Source organism: Copadichromis virginalis, linkage group LG10, assembly GCF_057382275.1.
Source record: "Copadichromis virginalis isolate Kocher_CV1m ecotype Utaka linkage group LG10, C_Virginalis_male_GT1.1, whole genome shotgun sequence".
Taxonomy (NCBI): domain Eukaryota; kingdom Metazoa; phylum Chordata; class Actinopteri; order Cichliformes; family Cichlidae; genus Copadichromis; species Copadichromis virginalis.
Genome location: NC_140627.1, coordinates 23,516,500 through 23,539,001, shown reverse-complemented (window position 1 = coordinate 23,539,001; position 22,502 = coordinate 23,516,500). Strand labels below are relative to the sequence as shown.

Here is a 22,502-nt window from a genome sequence, read left to right as displayed (position 1 = left end):
GGTTGCTGAAATCGGAGCCATTTCAGTTGAAGTTTGTCTTTAATTAACCAGCGTTGCTGCATCAGTCATGTTGATGTTCTTCTTACAAAAATCACTAAATCAAAAAGGGCTGGCTGTGCAGCAATAGTTTGAGATTTAAAAACTCTATCTTATGTTGCTCATGTTGTCAATTGATGCCATAAAATGGGCTGACATAGAAAGAATCATGACATCCAAATGTAGACACTATGCATTTAAGCATACAACTTATCCATGCATTCATATTTTGCCTCACAAATAGTCAAATGGCACTCATTTGTGTACATCTCATTAGGCAATAGCTGACTGTTATTTGTCATTGGAGAAGCTTAAAACTCAAGCGTAATGCTGTCCTCAAGGACAAGCAAGCTCCTGAACCTACAACTGTGGAGGCTCACAACACACACTGACTTCTACACACTTCATGGTCCAGCACCCCTTGCAGACTTTTCCCCTTTGTCAGCTGTTCCAGTTAAATTACACAGGAGTGCAAAGCATCTAAATAATAGATGATCAGCTTTTTATCCTTGCAGCACTCAACTTTTAATTTGCCTTTTTTATATTCCTGTTACAGTGTTCTTATTGCCTTACTTGAAGCACGGGGAAACATGCATTTTCTTTTTAGACATAGTAGAGTTGAAGACTGGTTGCTATTTTAGGTGCATTCTGTTAGAATAAACTGTTGCCTCAAGTGGAGAGTTGTATTGTGATGTTCCCATTGTTAATGCTGCGCAGGAACTGGCAGGTGTCAGATAGAGTTTCCCAGCAGTGAAAGTATGTTGTCTTGTCTTCTACTCCGGTTCCATTTAGTGTATCGTTTTTAAGCACCAGAATTTTATTTCACTTGATCCATCATTTTGTATTTTAAAGTTTTACAGATTATTTGAAAAGAAATTGATATCATTGAAAGTTGAGATGTTGCAGAATGGTGTCATCTGCTAATTATTTAAACCTGTGGAAAATACTGTTCTTGTGTTTTGTGCAAATATTGCTTCATGGTTGTAAGCCTTTTAGTCAGCCTCACTCTTAGGCAATAACTAAATGCGTAGTGTTTATAGTATTTATCCCTAAAATAAATTTCTGATCAGCCTTAATAACTGTCTCTTCTCCTATCTACAGCACCCTTTTGTGAAATCGGTGACGACCAACCGTCCACTGAGAGAGCTGGTGGCTGAGGTCAAGGCTGAAGTCATGGAGGAAATTGAAGACAATAGAGAGGAAGGAGAGGAAGACGAGGGCATGGACCTTACTGTGGTACCAAACCTGTTCATTATCATTGTCCTTTTTATTTTGGTGTTTCGAAAACAAGAGTGGGCAGTCCATGCTCTTCCATTCAATTGGTTTAATTTATTAATGTTGTGATTTAAATTAAAAACATAATAATGGCACAGAAAATGGATGCATTTTGACGTAGAAGTGGTATTGACTTTACAAGTAAATGCATTTCTGTGACGTTCCTCATTTTCCTGTCAGACCACACAGTGAGATGGAAATTACCCTTAATTTCAGTGTCCAGACTGTGTAATTAAGTTGCAACTTGCACACAAAATGACAAAAAGGCGTGCATTTACCTGCATGTGTTCCCCAGCACGTAGGTTCCTTCTTAACCACCGAGCCTCACGTTTGTAGTCCTGACTCGTTGACCTCCTCTTAAAGCATATTTTGCTAAATATAGCCTTTCTGCAGAAGGATTGATGGTTTATTCCACTGAAGTCATTCATGAATTCACAGAGAACTGGAGATTAGACAGAAACATAGGATGAAAGTGCAGTTTGCTGCCTGCCCTGAGCACAAACAAAGGAACAGAAGACGGAACACAGGCATTCACCCACACCCGCACATGGTTAAATATAGGTGCTGCTTTTGGCCTGTAGAAACAGCTATTGCCTCATAATCCCTAAAGGAGTAAATTATTTTAGGTTGCTTATTGTTCAGCCAAGATACTCTGACCCTTAATCAAAAACATGGGGATTTCTACATAGCAATAGCAGGTCTTTATAGGATCCTTGAAATACTCTTACAAATGCTGTAATCAGACAAATGTTTTCATACATTTTTGTCCTTTCTCTATGAAGACAAATGGCCTTTTACATTGTACTTCCTTATTGTACATGTTGTGGCATTCAAGGGTCTTTTTATTTTATTTTATTTTATTTTATTTTATTTTATTTTATTTTATTTGGGTGACTCTAGTATACTGATGGTGCAAATTGGTGGAAAATGGTGGAACAGTAAACACTCTCATCTAGACAATTGAACAGTGTCTTACCTGGACAGGTATTTGGAATAGCTTTCTGTAGGAGGTCTTCTTTATGCACCTTGTTGTACATTAATCATTGAAAGGAAAGTTATTTAAAAGCAGGTGTGATGAATCAGCTATCTTTATATAAAGTAACTAAATCAAATCAATGATCTGTGTGACCACCCTTTAAAATGCTGCCAAAGTACACTGGTCCACATTTCATGGTACTTGAACGAGATGGTTTGCTTAAAATCTTACTTTGTGTTATTATTTCTCTGTGTATGACGCCAGCTGGTTTTTTTTTTTTTTTTTGATAAAATCATTAGTTACTTTATTATCTCTTTTAAGAAAGCACAAATAAAGCTCCCTCTCATTTGCAGGCAGGAACATTTTCACACATACAGTAACAAATTGCTGACTTCGAAACAAGCAGTAACCAGACAGTTTCTCTTTTTCTATATATATCTCACAAAGTGAGAAAGTGATGTTTGCTTAGACATTAGTGAAGCTGTGAGTCATCAAGACAGGTTTTTGTTTTGTTTTGACCTGAGGGAGAAGAGACTGTTCCTGATACAGAGCTGCTGATTAGAGATGTGCACATATGTAGAATTCTTGTCTCACATGTCTGAGATATGACTGTGCAGTTATACATAGTTGTGCAATATCTTCTTTTTGCACATAAACATTACGTTATTTCTGGTTAATGTTGATGAGTGTTGCATGGCAATTTTCTTTTTTAAAAAATTAATTTATATCATTTAAATGATTGGCGTTTTTGTTTTTTGCTTTCTTTGAGCTGCATAATCAGTTAATTCTTTCCTAGTCTGATTTGATAGGGTGCTTCTGAGATGTAATTCCCTTACCTGTGTACATGCTAACTGCAGTAATATAATTTATCTAAGATTGTTAGTCTTGGGTTTTGGTTTTGCAGCATATTTGCAGGTGTTTCACATACTTTTGACACTGTAAAGTGCAGCTTTGTCTGCATAATAAAATACATTTAACGCACTGCTGTATGCAAAAATGAAAGAGTGCACACTGAATTATTTTGCATCAAGATTTTCATAATAGCAATGATAATGATAATGCCATTAACTCTCAGGTCCTGGCAGTCTGTCCTGACTTACGCAGGTTTTTCACCTCTGTAATTATTACCTCGCCATTGCAGATTAGATAGCTATCTAAGCCACACTTAAAAGTAGCAATGTGCAAGTATAAAACAGGAATGACTGCATTCATACTAAAGCAAAGATTGAAGTTACTTAGCAAAAAGGTGGACGGCCTGAATGTTTTTTTTCCCCATTAGTGTTTGGACCAGAAGCAAAGGTTGAAAACATTAACATTTTGGAGACCACCCATGACTTAATGTCTTACGAACATGAAATGTTTTGTCACACCAGTGCCTAACAGCACTTCTCTGTTCCTTTAGTCCTCAGCCAAGGAGCCATGCCAGACTAGTCAGACCAGTTTGGAAGGTGACCAGCCCCCGGACACCCCAAGCCCTACCACACCTTCTTCACCTGCACCAGTACCATTCCCCAGGAAGCTGAACCAGCCAGATACATCAACAGAGGAAGAACCAGGCTCCACCATGGCAGTCCCTGTACCCCTGCCACGGCAGAATGTCCATAAGAAAGATCCAGATGAGGTGGGAGACAAAATGGGTGAAATCCTTGAGAAATCAGAGTCTGAGAAATCTGAGAGTGAGTCCTCAACCAAGACTACCTTCTCAGACTCTGGTATTGAGGATGGGAAGAGTACACCCACACTTGAGGAGGAAAAGGTATTTTTTGAAAGTTGTTCTGCTCGTGTATATTTATGAAGTGGGATTATTTATTTATTTTTAGTATTAATACTAAAATCATTGTTCTAGGTTGCCGGAGACACCCCAGAGACAGAACAGCCACCATCTCTCTTTGATATGGAATCTGAGAGATCTGAGGAATGTACGATAAACTTTATAGGTTCAACAGAACCAGAGGTCCCCAAGATCCCAGCTAATGGAGAATTGCCAACTTCAAGTGGTGTTTCGATTCCTGTACCTTCGCCTGCATCTTCCTCTGCTCCCACCCAGGTAGCAAACGGCAGCCTAATAGAGGATTCCCCTGAGAAGAAACCAATGGGAGCAAATGCTGATCCTGGTTCATCTTATCTCAATGGAGGGATTATTGAGCAGTTGTCCTATTCAGGCAGCATGGCATCTGAGAGCATGGATTTGTCTGTCCACAGGGAGAACACATCCATTAGTGCACGGGTGAGCCAACACAGATCAAAGCTTTCTGTACTTAAAGGAATTTTCATATGATTCATTTACTCAAACTTTTTAAAATGCCAGAAAGGAATGGTCAGAGAAGATAGATCCCTCATTCTCTAAAGTGTTTTTGCAGAACATATCTTTATGGCAAAACCAGTGCTCAAGTGTTAAAGATGTACAGAGGGCAGCTCTGTAGGAAAACCCCTCCTGGGGGGAAAAAAAGAAGTGTTTCTTTGCACTCATAGCGGAACTGAAACAGCATTGTGTCGTTTTAGGGTGTGGGAGTTTGACACAGAATATTGCCTGTCTCCCATTAGGTTTGCACGCACATTGCACTTAGGGAAACTCAAAGTTTTACATTCATGAGGACTTAAGTAACTTTTTTTTATTGACTGTGAGGTTTGCTGGGATTTATTTCTCAAGTTTGGACTGAATTGGTGACAAAGCATATTGGGGCATCTCCAAAATGACTATTTATTTGATTTACCAGCTTGAAAAAGGATATTAGGTTGTCTCTGCTTAAGAATCACCAAATCCATGTCTGACAGTCCTTGTAAGTGAGACGATTGGGAGGCTAGACGTTGGGAAAGAGAAGCCAAATATGCAACACTTTCAGTTCATCTAGACCAGTGGTGGCCTTTGTGTGGGCACAGTTCAGCATTCACTATTGTGAGTGGAAATTTCTATGCAGCCCATTGTCAGTGAGTTGCTTCTGGAGGCTTATGGACTGACCATGATTAAAATCCTATTAACTGGGTGTGGAGTCATGGCTGTTCGACATGTCAGGGTTTTTTTTTTTTTTAAATAATAGATTATTTACCAGACGAGTCTGCCTATAAGCTTTTTTCTTTTTATTATTTTCTTGGGTTTTTTTTGTTGTTTTTTTAATATGATTTCTATGTTTCTGCATGAGAGAATGAGTGCAAACATCAGTGTGCACATGCACTTATAAATCCATGGGGTGTGTGTGAGAGCTACATGTGTTTTTTCTTTTGTTTGTTTACTCTTTTTGTTTTTGTGTGAATGAAGAGTGACAGGGAGTCAGCACAGTCACAGATGAACTCAAACATAAACGCCACAGCTGAAATGCAGAGTGATGAATATATATCCTTTCATCTTGGTGTAAATGTGCGATTAATAACACACCAGAACACACAAGCACATAGACTTATTGTCATCGTTAGTGTGTCAGTTACGCAGAAAATGATTCAACAGTACTGAGCAGTGCAACATTAGCATCCGGTAGCTGCCAGCTATGACAGGAGCCTCACACAGATTCATATGGAGCGTGTTTGCTCAGCTGTGTTGGCTTCATGGGGAAGCTTTGTTATGGCGAACAGCAGTTTGTGCAAACCAAAATAATTCCCTCTGAGTGGGGAACACCTTCCTAGGGTCCTTTTGTGCTAATATATTTACTCTTTTTTTTCTTTTTTAAAATCTTCAGCCAATTGTTTTGTTTTCTTCGAACAAAATGGAGAAAAGACCAGAAATAAGCCGACAATACAAAAAGCAAACAAAAAAAAACTGCTCGCCTACATCTAAGACAAGTACTTCAAACAAGAAAGTCCCTGTTACATTAAAAGATAAAACAAACTTAATTGTTTACATAAAATAATTCTGATTTACTTTTTGTAATAAAATCATTCTTTTTTTTTTTAATTTCAAGGCAGATCTGTATCATTCTCTCAAGAGGAAGAGTTGCGATAACTTCTTATTCACTATGTAACAGTGAAAGCAAAACTGTCATTAGCTTTTTGTTTTAGTTTTGTATTCATTTTTATTTTAATTGAAGCACAAATAACTTTGAGAGTATTGGGATTTTCTCTTACTGTCTTCATACCTTCTGTCTTGCGTTCACGCTCTCTTTAGTTCTCTGGTCTCATCTCCTCTTCATTATATATGAACTATTTATACACCAGGAAGTGACGACATTCAGAACTTCCCAGTGTTTGCTGAGTAAACCCTTTCATATCATTTTGCAAATATTGTCCCTGGAGGATGACTTGGACAGGGGACAAAGAAGGCGTAACTTCTCAGTTACACATGCTCCAGTTAACCGTGACAGTTTTGCATTGCAATTACAATACGCTATGGCTCATGCACTGACTGAAAGGAAATGTGTGTTTACATCATCGCACATTGTTTGGTTGAACTGCCTGATTTGTGCTTTTTGAGCTAGAGCAAACTTGAACAAACCTTCGTTGGCTAAGAAAAAGGTCATCTGCTCTGTGGGTGAATGTCTAGAAATGTCCTTTCGGACAATGTGAAGATCCACAAGTCTGGATAAAGAAGGCCTTTAACCAGTATTCTTGTTGAAGAAGGTTGAGAAGTCAAGTCACATGGTGCCATATTTGGTATACGATGTTGTTACTACCTCCATGGCGCTCTCCATTATGCTAACGGATCAGCATCTTGCTTCTTGTTACAGTAGAACCTGCCATACAGGATATTAGTGCCATGTAAACATACACACTGTCATACATACTTACTCAGCCTCTCCTTTAACAGATAAAGACTACACTACAGATGAACCTTGACACATTTGAAATATTTGAAGTTAATTCGTAAGAATTTGCATGAAAATAGTTTCTGTGAGTGATCTGAAGATTTTTTTTGGGGGGGGGGCGATATTGGGGTGTTTGTAGTTCCTTACAGTCACAGTACACAAGAGTCACAAAACAACTCTGTGACTAAATTATATTGCGGCTGATATAAGCACAGAGATTTTACAAGTAAAGTTGCAAATTGTTTTTCACACACAAAAAGAAAACCTGTCTATTGCGAGAGTCTAATTATGCTATGGAAGTGAAAGAATCTGGTAGTACTGACCTTTTAACTACTAAAAAAACAGCATTTAAACTCAAAGTACATGAAAAAAGGTTCAATTCTGAGTTTAAAACCAGGCTTTTCTGTGTTTTTGTCTACCTATCAGAACTTTTCAGATAAGACTCTGAGGCGGACCAGAAAGTTTGTTGTTGACGGTGTGGAGGTGAGTGTGACCACCTCCAAGATCATCAGTGACGATGAGAAGAAAGATGAGGAGATGAGATTCCTCAGGTATGTGGGTGATCTTATTATTCCCTGGTAGCTAAGCCATTTTTCATTCACTCTAAATGAGAGGCATGGACTCTTGTGTTCTCAGGACACAGTGAACACTGGATTGGGACTTATTTATTTTTGTTTTATGTTTTAGTTCTTACTATTTAAGTCATCCTGCTCTTTGGGAATTTAGTCCCTTGAGATTAGAACTGTTATTGGAAAAAGTGTAATTTGGTCTCTGGTCTGAGAGGAAAATGTAATTTCTGAAATTACTTATTCGTTAAGTCAAAGTTCAGGTGATCTGTATTTGGCATTTGAAACAACTGATTTCTGTACTTCCTCTGAAGCATAGTGAGTTCCTGTGTTTTACTCCTGCCATCTAGTGGTGGGACTATGATATTGCACCTATGGCTGCAGTAATATTTCGATATCATTCTTAGTTTAAATTTGGTGAAAATAATCTTCAGAAACTCGGTGCTGAACAAAAATTGCATCTTCTTTTGCTTCCATTGGGTTTGCACCATTCAGAGTGTTGTTAGTGGTCTGCCAGCATAAACATTGTTTTTATTATAAAGTAAGCTCAATTTATTCTACTCTCTTATTCATTACTTTTCTGCTGCCGTGGCCTGATCTAACCTGTGATAAAGTTCTAACCTGTAATTTAAGCACTTGTGTTATTTTGCTACCAGTTATAGTAGATCTTACCTGACATAGTTTCATTTATTTTAGGTGTCCTTAGCTACATACATACATACATACATACATTTGTTTTGTTTTTTTTGTAGGCGGCAGGAGCTGCGCGAGCTCCGTCTGTTGCAGAAGGAAGAGCAGCGAGCCCTGGCTGCTCTGAATGCCAAACTCGAAACACAAAGGGAACAAATACAAAGACGTTTTGACCAGGAGATGAATGTGAGTCACATTACTCTAACAGCTTTAACAACAGCATTTTCGTCTTTAGCTAAAACTTAGTCAGACAGTTGTTGCATTAATTCTATGGTCGTATGTATTTTTGTCACACTTAAATGTTTCAGGTCATCAAACAAATTTAAATAGTAGACAAATATACCATATGAAAGCACAAAATGAAGTTTCTAAATGAAGGTGTTTTATTATTAAGGGGGAAAAATGCAAACCTACATGGCCCTGTGTGGGGGGGGGGGGAGTGATTGTTTACTAAACCTAATAACTGTTGAGCCACCCTTAGCATCAACAACAAAAATCAAGCATTTCCAATAACTAGCAGTGAGTCTTTTACAGTACTGTGGAGTAATCACCTTTGCAGAATTGTTGTAATTTTGCCACATTGCGGTTTTTGAGCATGAACCTCCTTTTAAAGGTCGTGCCACAGCATCTCAATCGGATTCAGACCAGAAATTTGACAAGACCACAACAAAGTCTTCAAGAAAAACAAGCTTTTTGTTTTTCCTAAGCCATTCAGAAGTGGACTTGCTGGTGTGTTTTGGATCATTGTTCTGCTGCAGAACCCAAGTGTGCTTCAGTTTGAGGTCACAAACAGATGGCCACACATGCTCCTTCAGGATGTTTTGGTAGACGGCAGAATTCATTCTGGTTCTGTTTACCACAGCAAGTCTTCCAAGTCCTGAGGCAGCAAAACGGCCCCAGACCGTCACACTATAATCATATATTACTGTTGGTAGGATGTAAAATGCTTTGTTGGTTTTATGCCAGATGTAATGGAACTCAAACCTTTTGTCTCGTCACTCCAGAGTATTTTCCAAAAAATGTGGTTAATCACAGTTAATCATGATTTAAGAAGGTCAAAGGGCAATTACTTTTTTACTTTTTCACACAGGACCAGGCAGGTTTGGATAACTTTTCTCCCTTAATAAATGAATGAAATCCTTTAAAACCTGCATTTTGTATTTACTTGGCTTATCTTTATCTAATATTAAAATTTGTTTGACGATCTGAAACATGTAAGTGTGACAAATTTTCAAAACACTCTGAAATCGGGATGGTTTCAGTTGCAATAAACTTTTGAACTAGGAACATTTTCCTTGTTTGCCATCAGCTAAAATTATAATGTGCATATCTCCTGTTGGTGTGTCCTAGACCAAGAAGAAGCACTTTGATACAGAGCTGGAGAATCTGGAGAGGAACCAGAAGCAGGCAATTGAGAAAATGGAGGAAGAACACAAAGTTAAACTGAAAGAAGAAACCAGGCGTATCAAAGCAGAACAGGAACGAGACTATCACAAATTCCTGGACCAAATAAAACTAAAGAAAAAGGAGGTAAAGTGTGTGTGTGTGTGCACCTAAGCAAAATAACCAGTAATTATTTCACATATTCTTGCCTTTATTTAAGCCCACTTGATCTCAATAGGACATAAAGAAAGGGTGCAAGTCAAAGGAAGCTTTCAGTGCTCAACCTCGGCGACTGCACAGCTGTGTTGATTTTTGTATACCTTTCTGAAGTTCTGATGTCTGAGGTTTAATTACTGAAGTGTATTTTCTTTTTAGGTAAAACAATCTGTTGATAAGCTGCCCAGAAGTCAGCGTAAAGAAACCTTAAAACAGAAGATGAATTCCTTCCAAGAAATGAAGATGTCAGAGGTATGATGCTAGGTCATTTGTGCCATTTTGATGCATAATTACAGCTCAGTTAAAACAAATTTTATTTTTTTTAAACTCTTAAATTTAGTATTATTTTTCAGTCTATATTGCTTTGGTGGTGCAAGTTGCTCAGTTTTGGAAATATTTACAATTGTGACGTGATCATAAAAAATATGTTGAATGCACTGGAGAAAGCTCCTTTTTCAGAAACAATGAACCTGGTTAAATGGCTGCTATATCTAAGAACTATTCTTTTGCTATCAAACTACTAACCAACTTTATCACTGCAAATAGAAGTATACATCTACCAGGAAATAGACTAGATGTAAACACTGATGGCATGCTTCTCAGTTGAGTTATGTTGGTTGCAGGCTTCTGGTAATTGGCATGTGTAGATTGTTTGAAGGGAAACGGCACCTGCATGAAACTGCTGATTTTTGTCTGATTATTCACCTACTCCTCAATTTCTCCTCCTTCTCCTTTGTTTAGGAAGAGAAATTCCTTGTAGCTCAGAAAAACTATCTGCACATCACACTGAGGAATATCATTTCCAACAACAAGAGAGAGATTGCAGACCTGGAGAGGGATTGTCTTAACAAGAAGCAAAGCCTAATCAGAGGTACAACATCCGTAAAGCAAACAGAATCACAGTAACAATTTCAGCTTTGTTTTCTTCATTTTGTGTTTATCCCATCCTTGCTGTAGTTACCATTTGATTTCATTCAGTGTCAACTTTTTAAATTTGATTAGAGCGTGAAAATACGATGTGGGACATGGAGCAGAAGAACCTTTATGAGAAACATCAGTTGGTGAAGCAGCAGATGAAAGATCAGTACTTCCTCCAGAGGCATCAGCTTCTCAAAAAGCATGAGAAGGTACACTAGTGGATATCATCTTGCCACAATAAGTTTGCACACACAACTTGGTAACACCTAAATCATGATTACATGACAAAATCAAGTTAACCAATTCTGTGTTGTTGTTTTTTCCTGCAGGAAAAGGAACAGATGCAGAGTTACAATCAGCGAATGGTTGAGATCCTGAAAACTAACCAGCAGCTGGAGAAGAGCCGACTGCCTAAGATTCAGCGCAGTGAGTCAAAGACTCGAATGACCATGTTCAAAAAGAGCCTTCGCATTACCTCATCGGGCAGTGCTGCAGAGGACAAGGAGAAGATCAAACTGGTGAGACAGAGGGGCTTTCTTACTCCATATTCACACATTCAGTTAACTATTTATTAACTTTCTCCATGCGTGGCTCTCCAGTTTTCTCAGCAGGAGGAGAAGCGGCAGAAGGCGGAGAGGCTGCATCAGCAGCAGAAGCACGAGAACCAGATGAGGGAGATGACTGGTCAGTGTGAAAGCAATATCAGAGAGCTGCTGCAGCTACAGGTGAGTGAGGGCAAATTTAATAAAACATTTTTATTACAAATCTATTTGTAGTTTTTTTTTTTTTTTTTCCCAAAGAATATAGAGGACACTTAATGAACATAATAACTAGCCCACATTGCTTAACAAGCACATTTTCTGCTGCAGAATGAAAAATGTCACCTGTTGATTGAGAATGAGACTCAGAGGCTCAAAATGTTGGATGAGCAACACAATTATATGATGAAGGACTGGAGGGAACAACTGAAGCCCAAAAAGAAGGTATGTTGTCTCCACTCACAATTTCTTACAAACAAAAATGTATTGGAGTCTATTTTGTGGCTCAGATACTCCCAAAATACTATCATCATAGTAATTTCTATATTTTTAAGAGCAGGCTTACTGGGAATTTTCATCAAAAACACACTGAAATGTGCTCGGTGTGAATTGAGATAAAGATAAAAAAATGCCCTTTTTCTTACTAAAGTTGTAATAAATGCAAACAATTGTAAAACATTTATGGTTACGGTATTTTTGCTCGGGTGTTTTGAGAGTGTTTTCATTCTGAGCTCCACTTTTCTGGTTCCAGGCTCATTCTTATAACATATTTTGCTGTAGCCATGCAATTCAATAAGCAAAGTAGTAGTTAAGTACTTAAATGTACAAGACACAATGTAATAACTGCTTTCCCAATCATATAACAGGAACGTTGATATATCAAATAATTCATGATTTTAGTGCTCTGTTTTCTACTTTGTTCACATTGCAAAAGTTTACATCTTTGTGAGGTAAACTTGTGCATTTTACATTCCCAGGCCCTTGAAGATGAACTGAATGCCAGGAAAAAGGAGCAGGAGGCTTTCTTCAGGATGAGTGAGAGTTCCGACTGTCCAAACCCCAGTTCTCCCAACAGAGTCTCCAAATTTATGCCGTATCAAGATGAGACTACCACATGAGAACAGATGCTGTGACATTACACAATATTATCTTCTGCCCACTAATGTATACACACCCACTGGTACCATTGCCTGCTGGCCTTCTTTTTTTTTCTCTTGCTTTACCAGTAATGGCAGAATACTGATCCTTCCATTAGGTTTCTTTATTGTTTTAGTAAATATTTATGTTTTTATTCATGTTCTGATGTGCGTCATTAGACACCCTGACATAATATCTACTCCCATACAGTGTTTGCTTTCTTTTTCTTTTCAAGCATGCTTCAGATTTCTCAATAATGTGATACAAAGGCCATTTATTGGGGTGAGCTGAAGATACCAAATTATCTGTTTTAATGATTAAATATTCAGAAAAACCACCAGGTTTTTTGTTTTTTTCCAAAGCACCCAGCCAGAGATCATTTTTTCCACGATAACAAGGAATGCTATAAATATTAACGACCTAGTAAATGAGTACTTGCTTACCTTAATTTTTCAAGGTTATCTTTCAAATAAGACCAAAAACTCCTCTAGAAATGTTTTGATTTACTGAATCTTTTTTTTTTATTTTTTTATTTCCTGTTCTCTGTGCCTTACTTTGCCTTTGCTGCCAAAGTTTGCCTTTATTTATTTTTACTCAAAGAACATTATACAGCTTACCCCTATATAGTTTTGATTTACTTTGTCTTTTAATCATGGAATGAAGGATGTGATGATTTTGTGTCTTTTTTGTTTTAAATGAGGGATAAGGCTGAATGCAATGTATCTTTGAATTTAATGGTTTCTTTTAAGATTTCGTTGTTAACTAATAAGGGAACTCAAGTTTTGTTGTTTTTTTTTCAGTATTGCTCAGTTATTTTTTCTGTTGTATCATTACTGTAGAAATCAGTCACACTGGATGGGAACTGACAAAGCCAGAGCTGTTTGGTTTTTTTTTTTTTTGTTTGTTTTTCTTTCAGGATGTTATAGAGGGGAGTTAAATTTGAATTGTTATGCAGCATGCAGTAAATGCTAACCAATGTGCAATATTATATGTTTTTGCTAAGCTTACAGAGGTTTATTTTTCTTAAACTTTGCCTTCCTTTGCACTGAGAGCAAGAATAACATGAAGAGCTCAAACCCAAAAATATATATGTTAACTTTTTTTGGGAGGTGAATAAAAGCCTTTGGTTAAGAGTGATTTAACCATTTTATAATTTTTAGGTATTCAATAGCAATAATTTAGGTTTTTACACAATAGTTCTTCACATCATTTTAAGGGGATGCAACAATTCAGTCTGCTGTAAGATGCCTCTAGCTGTTTAATTTTCTACTTAAAGTTTGCAGCTCAAAATCATCATTTCTTGAGTGAGGAGTGGTTTTATTGGAGCAGTTTGCATCAGCTAACTGCAGTTGGCCTGCAGATTTACACTGAATCAGGTCCACAATCAGGTACAGCTTAATCTCTCTTATATCAGAAGTATTTACATTTACAATTCTTTTCTTACTGTTTACTGGCTCTGTATCTTTGACTCTCTGCCTTAGTTTACATAACATTATTTGTGTGGAGGGACTGTATGAATAAATTTTTTTTCAGAAGGAACCACTGTTGTAAATAAATGCAGATTTTATAATTGCTGGATTGTTGTGGAGATTCTTTGTAACATGATACCACCTGTTCTACTGGAAAACGCATCAAGACTGTCAGATGATATAATTTTTTTTTTTTTTTTTAAACAGTTGGTTAAAAAAAGATTTGTGGGATTAAAAATCCAGTGTCAACTCCTCTATATATAAACACACACACAAGGAAAGGTTATTAAAAAAGTATTGTGGAGAACGCAGGAGTGTGACTATATACAGGATGTTTTTATGTAACTTATGTTAGATAGTATAGCAAATTCAGTCATTCATTGCAGCAGTGCTAAAGCTGGAGGAACTGAAGCGAGAACATTCCAGTTTGTTACACTCACCACGCACTTCATTGGATACAAATGTTCAATTGCTTGTAAATCCAAATGTTTAATTAGCCAATCACATGGTAGCATATAATCTCCCATGCAACCATCTCTAGCATTTACAGAGTGGACAGAGGACAATATCCAGTGAGCGGCAGTACTCTGGGAGAAAATGCCCAGCTGATGCCAGAGGTGAGAGAATGGCCAGACTCCTTTGAGCTGATAGAGCAACAGTAGCTCAGACATGTAACCTTGAAACAAATAGGTTACTGCAGCAGAAGAGCACACCAGCTGAAAACAGAAAACTGAGGCTACAATTCACACAGATTTAGAAGATTGAAGGAACATTGTCTGCTGTAAGGAGTCTCAATTATGCTACAAAACTTGGTCTAAACACCACAAAATCATGGATCCATACTGTCTGACAGTGGTGAGGGTTTCTTGAACAGGAAAATCCCTCGACAATCACCAGATCTCAAATCAGTAGATGGCATTTTGCGATGGGAGATTCACATCACAGATGTGAAGCTGACAAATCTGAAGTATGACTGATGTTACCATGTCGACACAGATCAAAATCTCTGAGAATTTGTGCAATGAAGAATTTAAGCAGTTCTGAAGGAACTACAACCCAAATAAATCAAACGCTAAACACTGAGTGGAAGCAGTGGGGCATCTGAAGTGAAAAATCACAAAACTTTTATTGACTTAAAGCAAAAGCAGATACACTGTAATGAAAACACATAGCAAAAAGGTAAACAGTTTACAATACTGAAATAACCCCTATACACTTGCCTTGCATTGTACTTCTGTCCTTTCCCTTTAGGATTTCACTTTAGGATTTTTTTTTTTTAAAGTTGGTAACATACTTTGGTATGATTGGAAGATGGTATAACATTATAGCAACTACAAGCAGAACAGAATTAGTGTTATAAAGCTTGCAGCCTTGTCTAATTATCTTCATAACTATGAACAGATTTATTTTTTTAGTGTCAGACAATTGGTACTTTGTAAACACTTGAGATATGGACCAATTGTTAGATTACCAGCCAGTTGTTTCCCCAAACCTTTCCTTAATTACTTAAATCCTATCATCAACCAAATCAACAACCAAATACCTTCTTGAAACTTTCTTCTTCTAACCCTTTGATCAGCACAGAGGGGGATAAAATAGATGGAACATCAAAAAAAAGTGACAATAGTTAAGATATGACTCATTTCTGTACAATAAAAAATAATTTGTTTCACCGACCATACTTGAGACCAGTCAAGCGTCAATGTAAAACATTATTCTTATACAACGGTCATACTTTGTTATCGGAGCACCACACTTCGGTTACGAACAGATTGTACATTTACAATACTGTAAATCATTGCACAAATGACTGTAGGTATTCAATTGCTATGTCAGATAGGCAGATGTGCTCTGCCGTTCACATTTTGCAAATCCCACTGATGGCTCTGAGAACAGTTATGTTAAAATACTTTGATATATAGACCCTTCTTGCCTTCTCAGTTTGGATAATATAGCCTCTTTGCTACAGTGAGGATAACACAAATAAAGAAAGCAGTCTGAAAATGGCTTATAAAACTAAATGCACCGTGGCATTCTCCCCTTTCTTTCAGTGTGTGCAAACCTTAAACTTCAGCTGAAATGACTGAAAGTGCACATCTGTTACAATTCGTTGCAACATTAATTATGCAGTCAGAATAAAAGCAATACAACACGGAAACGCTAATATGCACGTCTCCAAGGTAACAAACAGCACTGGGCAAAGAGATAACCAACTATTAGCGCTTGAAAGTTCAGATGTAGTCAATGAACTCCCCCAGTGAGTTAATTTAAACGTCTACTCTGTACTCTTGCAATGTACAATGCGATTCTTGATTTTATAGTAAAATGACTCCAAGACTCCAACAAGGACTATGTCTACCATTGCATACCATTTAATAAGCGCTGAAGCACTTCGCATATAATATTGAGGCACCATATATTAAAAGGCAAGGGTGTAGATACATTTACTGCTCTTCTAGTTTCTAGCCCGAGAAATGGCGAGACTGACACGGTGACTAACATACGGCAGCAAAGGCAAGATACTTTTTTTTTTTTTTAACCTAAGATTTCATATATAGTTGACATAAAACAAAAAAAGTAAACATTACAAAACCCAACAAGGTCATGTGTTATTGCTGGTTCAGTTGGTAGGTAAAATATTTGTATAAAAATGAAACAAAACAAAATGTGTCAATAAAAAAAATGTACCTATAAATTAAAAAAAAACAAAAAAAACAGGCTAAGTAGCAAGAAATTAGTGAGATCTTGTTCATTTAGATCATTAAGTTACTTATATGTTCATATGGCGATGTGTGCGAGCACATTTACTTCCTAAGGTTTCTTGCTCAGGTAATTCGAGGGGATCCAGCTCTCGACTTCTTCTCCTACGTTTTTACAGAACCACCAGCCACTGCTGTTTTTTTCCAGAACCTCAAACACTGTGCCCACCTTGAAGCTGGATGTTTGCTCATCCCCTTCAAAGTCTGCCACAGCAAGATACAGCTCATCCTTGCTGGGCTCCTTGAGTAAAGGTGGAAGCCTATCCTTGGGTGGCCCAGGCTTCAGCTGGGGCTTTGGAGGAATTGGGACTTTATTCACCTTGGGCTCTTCCTTCTCTTTGCTTGCTGGTGCCTGAAACCCTTTGGGTTTTGGGGGAGGTGGTCTGCTGAGCTGTGGTGGTCCAGCCTTGGGAACGTCCTGGGTTTCTTTAAGAGTTGGTGGAGATTTAAGTTCAGTTGGACTTGATGGATCAGTTTTCTTTGGAGGGGGTGGTCTTTTTGGAACCGTGGCCGGCGGTCTCTGAGGGGGTTCCTTGTGGGGAGGCACTGCTGGTTTTGCAAGAGGCGATGAGCTCTCCTGGCCATGACCACTGATGTGTTTTGGTGGAAGTTTTGGCTCATTAGAATACTTACCGTTATTCAGAGGTGGGATGCTCACTGGAGGAGAGCTAGGGGGTGAACTTGTGTGGGAACTATTTACTGCTGGCGAGGCGTCATTCTGATGGTTCACCTCTGTTGAGCTAGCATCTGCCGGCTTAGATGGTCTCAACTTGCTTCTCAAGTTGGTGATGTCTACTTTGTTCTCCCCTGGGGGATCTGGCTTGGCAGCTGTAACGGGTTTAGGTCGGACCACTGGCTTTGCCTTCATAAACACAGCTGGGCCCGGTGCCTCGGTTTTCTCCTCCTGTGATTCTGGCTTGGGTTTTGGTGGCTGTTTAGGCACAGGTTTCAGATTAAACTTCTTCACCTCTTTGGCAGAGATCTTGTGGCCACATTCAAGACCCATCTCATTTCGAAGGTGAAGAGCTTTGCTCTTTTCATCTTTCTTGGTCTCTGGGGGTTTGTCTGATTTGAAGGGGGGAGGTTTAGGTGTAACCAGTGGCACGATGACCCCAGGAGCTGGGGGTTTTGGAGGCAAAGGTTTGGAGTTATCTGACCTCGATTTCTCTGCTACCTCCAATTCAAAGCTCTTATTAATAGACTCTCTTCGAGGCGGCAGAGCAGGTTTCTCCTCAGCGGGAGGTGCAGTTGGGGCTGGGGGCAAAGGCCCAGAGAAAGAGGGCCCCTTGCTGGCATTGGACTTCCAATCTCTGAGCTTAGGGCGCGTAGAGGACTCAGAGGCTGCATTTGGCTCATCTGGTAAAGGCTTGGACCAGTTGTCATCTGTACCTGAAACATTCGAACAACCACCATCCTCCAGCCTCAGCTTCTCCATCTCATTGGGCAACGGGGCGAGGAAATTGGGTCGCAAGGCATTGCTGGTCTTCTTGTACTTGTCAATAAAAGTGGCAGGTGCCCAGCCTTCTTTGTCATCGATCTGGATGTACCACCAACCACTTGCATTCTTTTCAATCACCTAGAATGTATCAATGTAGTTTAAACCAAATGTTAGTGAAAAACCATTTTTCTTAATTCAGAGGAGCAAAACTTTAGGCCGTGTCTAACCCACCTCAACTTTGACTCCAGCTTGGAAGCTGATTCCATCAGGGATGGTGGTCTGAAAGTCTGCTATGGTGTAGAACTCTTCCTCAACTTGGGGAGCGACGGGTGGCTTGGGTAAGTTTGTACCACGTGGCTGTGGGATGTGAGAGGGCACACATAAAGGTTGCACTGGTGAAAACCTTATTTATTTATTAAGCCACTGAAAGCTATCTTCAGATATACAGAATCACCACTGGGTATATTCTTACAATGGTGAGATCTCTGCGTGGAGGAGGTCTGTGTCTTGATCCCACTTCTGCAAAAAACAAAACAAAATCACACTAGTAGCTCGCAGCCCAACTGAAAACTAGCAATATGTGTTCTGGGAAATTGTTACACGTCTCCATTCAGGTTTTCTCCACTGGCACAATAAATATTTTGACTGTCATTAGGTAAAACTGTATTATTTGGCACATTGTTGCTTTGCCAGAAAAAAGGTTTTAGTCACTTGTGTGCAAGCTTATCTTTGCAAAGCTTTTGCATGCTTTGGTTGCTTTAATATTTTAAAACTAAATCTCAGAGGCACTGTTTTGTTAAATTCACTTACTGATTTTGTTGTTCTCAGAGAAAACCGAGAGCCTGTTTTCCTTCTGGCTATTCTCTCGGTTTTCTCTAGCGGCGTTGTTTTGCTGGATTTGTTTAGAAAGCCCATCTAGGTCATTTGTACTGGCATGAGGAGGAGCGCCTGCTGACTGCTTCTGCATGTCAGCCTTCTTCAGGTAGGACGCTGGGGCCCAGCCCTCACGGCCTTGGTACCTAAATGGAGGAGAGATGGACAGTTAGTGGCTGATATATAATGAACATAAAGCTGGACGAAAACAAAAAAATTGGACCTTCCTGCAGTCTGTACAGTAACATGCATTAGCATTTTCATTCCTATTACCACCATTATCAACAATGTACTAAGAAGTATTTGAACATATTGCACTGTATTACAAAAATGTGGCTGTTGCTACCTGATCTTCCACCAGCCTTCCAAGTTCTTCTGAATAACCTCAACAATCATGCCTTTCTCCAGGTCGATCTCATCCTGGTCTCTGGCCGAGTACGGGTAAATCACTGAATACTTCTCTTCTGAACGTGGAAAAAGGAAATATAGTTACGTGTATCAGAACACGTTATCAGTTCACAGTTAGGGTGCCACAAATAAACGCATAATGTAGGCTGGGTACGTATAGCACATAATGACACACTTAAACTACAATGGCCTAAAGTATTTATCCCCAGAGAGCTGATTCTGGTCATCTGGATGCAGCGTTTTCAGTGGATGAAACATTTTGTCACTTAACCAAGTGACTGGAAAAGAGTCAACTGTCTGGGATTTCCATTACCTGGATCTGTTTTTTTTTTTTGTTTTTTTTAAACTTTTCTCAATGTGAAACTGAATCAAAGATGACAGTAAAAGTTACAGCATTTTAAAAAAATTAATTCAAGTAATAATGCAACCAGTCTAAAATAAAATAAAGCGTTCAAAAGGATTTAATAGGAGTGAATGCCATCTTTGTTATTCCCACTCGCCTCTAATGGCAGTACTGGCAGTCGACATAGGTTAATGGGTGTGATCTCCAAGTAAAAGTGTGTTGCCAGTGACACACTGCCAACAAAGCTGAAAGTGGAGCTTGTTGTGCCACTGCTAACGACTGGCACAACAAGCTCTAACTTCACATATTTACGCAGAAGCAAGCACTGGGTGGTTGGATGTTGAGCTGCCTTTTGAGACCAACTTTTTCCTCAACAGACTTTAAATTAAACCTTCTCTTTTTAAGACTGAACACAGAAGGAAATGAGGAATTTTGCTTCTGACCAAAACTTCAAAAACACCAGACACAGACTATCATCCTTTTTTTCCCCACAAAGTTGGCAAAGATTCTTGTTAGGGCAAAAACGACAGGAACTTCTTTCTGATTAACAGAAACTGCTCAGCAATTTAATATTGAGATTTCAGATGAGATACTGTGGTTGCTATAGGCACACATTAGTTTTACCTGTTATAACTTATCTAGTGAGGCAAGGCTTGAGCAACATCTTGTGGAGTGAAAATGTAAGACACAAAAACGCACACACAGGACAAACTTGTTACAACATCAAACACAGCCTTGTCTATTGTCAACACCATTTCTACTACTATTACATACTACACACAGTGAACAATCACGCGTTTATTAATGCTGGTTAAATTGTTCTAGTCGTTTATTTGATATATAAATAAATATATATTTTTATCATATATATTATTTATAACAAATACATTTATACACAAATATGCAGTTCACTTTGCATGCGAGGATTTATTTACATGCTGAGGTCACTCATGCAACATTTCTTCATGCGCACACATGGACAAACATGCACACAGTTTTATATGCGTGTGTGTACACACACACACACACACACACACACACACACACACACACACACACACACGCATATATTCATTATAGGGGGAAAAGAAAGGCGTGCGCTCCACCTTGCCCAAAGCCTGTGCTGAATAGATCCCCTAAAGTTCTGCGACGACCCATATGCCTTGGCAGTGACCAGAATCTCCGTGGCACTGACATCCCAGCACAGTAATTGGGGCAAAATAGGAAGTGAACATTACAAATGCAATCTGGAGGATATTTTCATCCTAAAACACTTTCGGTATTGATGGATCTATGGGGAAATAATTGGTATTTTTATTTACTTGAACTGACAAATAGTTCCTTCATCTAATGGTTAATAGGGATCTCTGGGGTGTTTTAAAATTTTTCTTATTAATGTGGCATTTTAAATTGAATGCTGATTAGCATAATGCTGTTTGTTGATTTTGTATTGTTCTCTTACGGAATAAAATCTGTGAATGTTTGAATCAAACAAACTCTCCAGACTTTGATAGGGCAGCCAGCCACCTCATACATCTCAGGCTTTTAAGATCTATAATTTGCATATTGGCAGAGCACCCTATTTTGAGATCCTGTCATTTACTGTACAATATTCCTTTCTTTAGCATATCCTTACCAGGGCTTTGGCAATGAAATTGTAATTTTTTTCTACTGATCCTTTTGGATTTTCTTTTGCCAATTCTCTAGAATGCAAAACACACACAGAGTCTTAGCAGCAACAGTCTTCAACTCAAAAGTCAGTCTGACAAAATAGGTTTGCTTATTAACCATCAACAGAGTACTGAGTGAGTTACAGGAGTTAAACGGTGTGTAACAAAAGATGTGCCTCTGACGTGGTGTATTCTGCACTTCTGCACTGCACCCTAAACCTTTCCTTGTGGTAACATTGAATCTAAACAGTAGCACCCAAATGTAAAGCTTGATGTACCTTCTTCTCCTGGAAGACTGAAGTCATCAGGGTCATCCTGGGCCTCAAGGCAGGTGGCAGGGACCCAGCCCTGAGCATCTTCTGAACTCACAAACCACCACCCTAAACAGGCAGGAAAAACAAAACAAAACTGATATACAAGATACTGCACCTCATGCAATGCTTATTCAGTTAAGGGATTATATGCGTCAGTAAAACGCACGACTGATATTTGACTTGTTGCTGGGATTGTTGCAAAGCACCACCATATGTTGCTTTTTTTTTTTTAAGCATGCGTAACCTATAGTTTATGTGATGTATTACAATTATTCTTTTATTATGCATTACTATTAATCTTCTTGGGCAGCGGTCCCCAACCCCCAGGCGTTGTTTGGTACGAGAGAGTTGAGGCTCGGATGTGAAATTTATGGTTTTCGGGGTTTTTATCGTTATTTTTTAAATGTTTTTATCCTTAACTTGGCTTCCCTGGTTCTTTTCCTGTATGTTATGAATAAATATTTTTTGGTACCAGTACTGGTTTTATTTTGTTGTATTTATCCGTGATACCTTAAAAGCCAGTCCGTAAAAATATTGTCGGACATAAACCGGTCCGTGGCGCAAAAAAGGTTGGGGACCGCTGTTCTTGGGTGTACATGTTACCATTGCGGATATTCCGATATTTGAATGACTATTTGTTTTAGTAATTTGATTAATTAATTTAAAAAGTTAATAAATAGCTATGATTTACAAAACAAGATGACATTACTGGCATACTCTGAGGTTTTTAAAATATATATTTTTATTAATATATCAACT

The 22,502-nt window shown here is 38.5% G+C and overlaps 2 protein-coding genes across 5 annotated transcripts in view; one reads left to right on the top strand and one right to left on the bottom strand.

The window, feature by feature from the left end:
- Positions 1-14,047, top strand: part of stk10 (serine/threonine kinase 10) — a 38,331-nt gene extending 24,284 nt beyond the window's left edge. The window contains exons 8-20 of the mRNA XM_085470729.1: positions 1,138-1,272; positions 3,690-4,043; positions 4,134-4,514; positions 7,447-7,571; positions 8,339-8,462; positions 9,627-9,806; positions 10,035-10,127; positions 10,617-10,746; positions 10,878-11,002; positions 11,123-11,311; positions 11,393-11,518; positions 11,663-11,776; positions 12,310-14,047. Coding sequence (XP_085326855.1) covers positions 1,138-1,272; positions 3,690-4,043; positions 4,134-4,514; positions 7,447-7,571; positions 8,339-8,462; positions 9,627-9,806; positions 10,035-10,127; positions 10,617-10,746; positions 10,878-11,002; positions 11,123-11,311; positions 11,393-11,518; positions 11,663-11,776; positions 12,310-12,450 — 2,217 coding nt within the window. The 3' untranslated portion in view covers positions 12,451-14,047. The remainder of the gene's footprint in view (positions 1-1,137; positions 1,273-3,689; positions 4,044-4,133; positions 4,515-7,446; positions 7,572-8,338; positions 8,463-9,626; positions 9,807-10,034; positions 10,128-10,616; positions 10,747-10,877; positions 11,003-11,122; positions 11,312-11,392; positions 11,519-11,662; positions 11,777-12,309) is intronic.
- Positions 14,048-15,040: 993 nt separating this feature from the next.
- Positions 15,041-22,502, bottom strand: part of sh3pxd2b (SH3 and PX domains 2B) — a 33,622-nt gene continuing 26,160 nt past the window's right edge. For 2 of the 4 annotated variants that reach the window (XM_085470730.1, XM_085470731.1), the window contains 7 exons: positions 21,708-21,809; positions 20,866-20,949; positions 19,355-19,472; positions 18,946-19,154; positions 18,608-18,654; positions 18,367-18,492; positions 15,041-18,273 (listed from right to left, as the gene is read on the bottom strand). In XM_085470730.1, the coding sequence (XP_085326856.1) occupies positions 16,750-18,273; positions 18,367-18,492; positions 18,608-18,654; positions 18,946-19,154; positions 19,355-19,472; positions 20,866-20,949; positions 21,708-21,809 (2,210 nt within the window). In that variant the 3' untranslated portion in view covers positions 15,041-16,749. The remainder of the gene's footprint in view (positions 18,274-18,366; positions 18,493-18,607; positions 18,655-18,945; positions 19,155-19,354; positions 19,473-20,865; positions 20,950-21,707; positions 21,810-22,502) is intronic. The other 2 variants (XM_085470732.1, XM_085470733.1) reach the window with 1 other exon arrangement.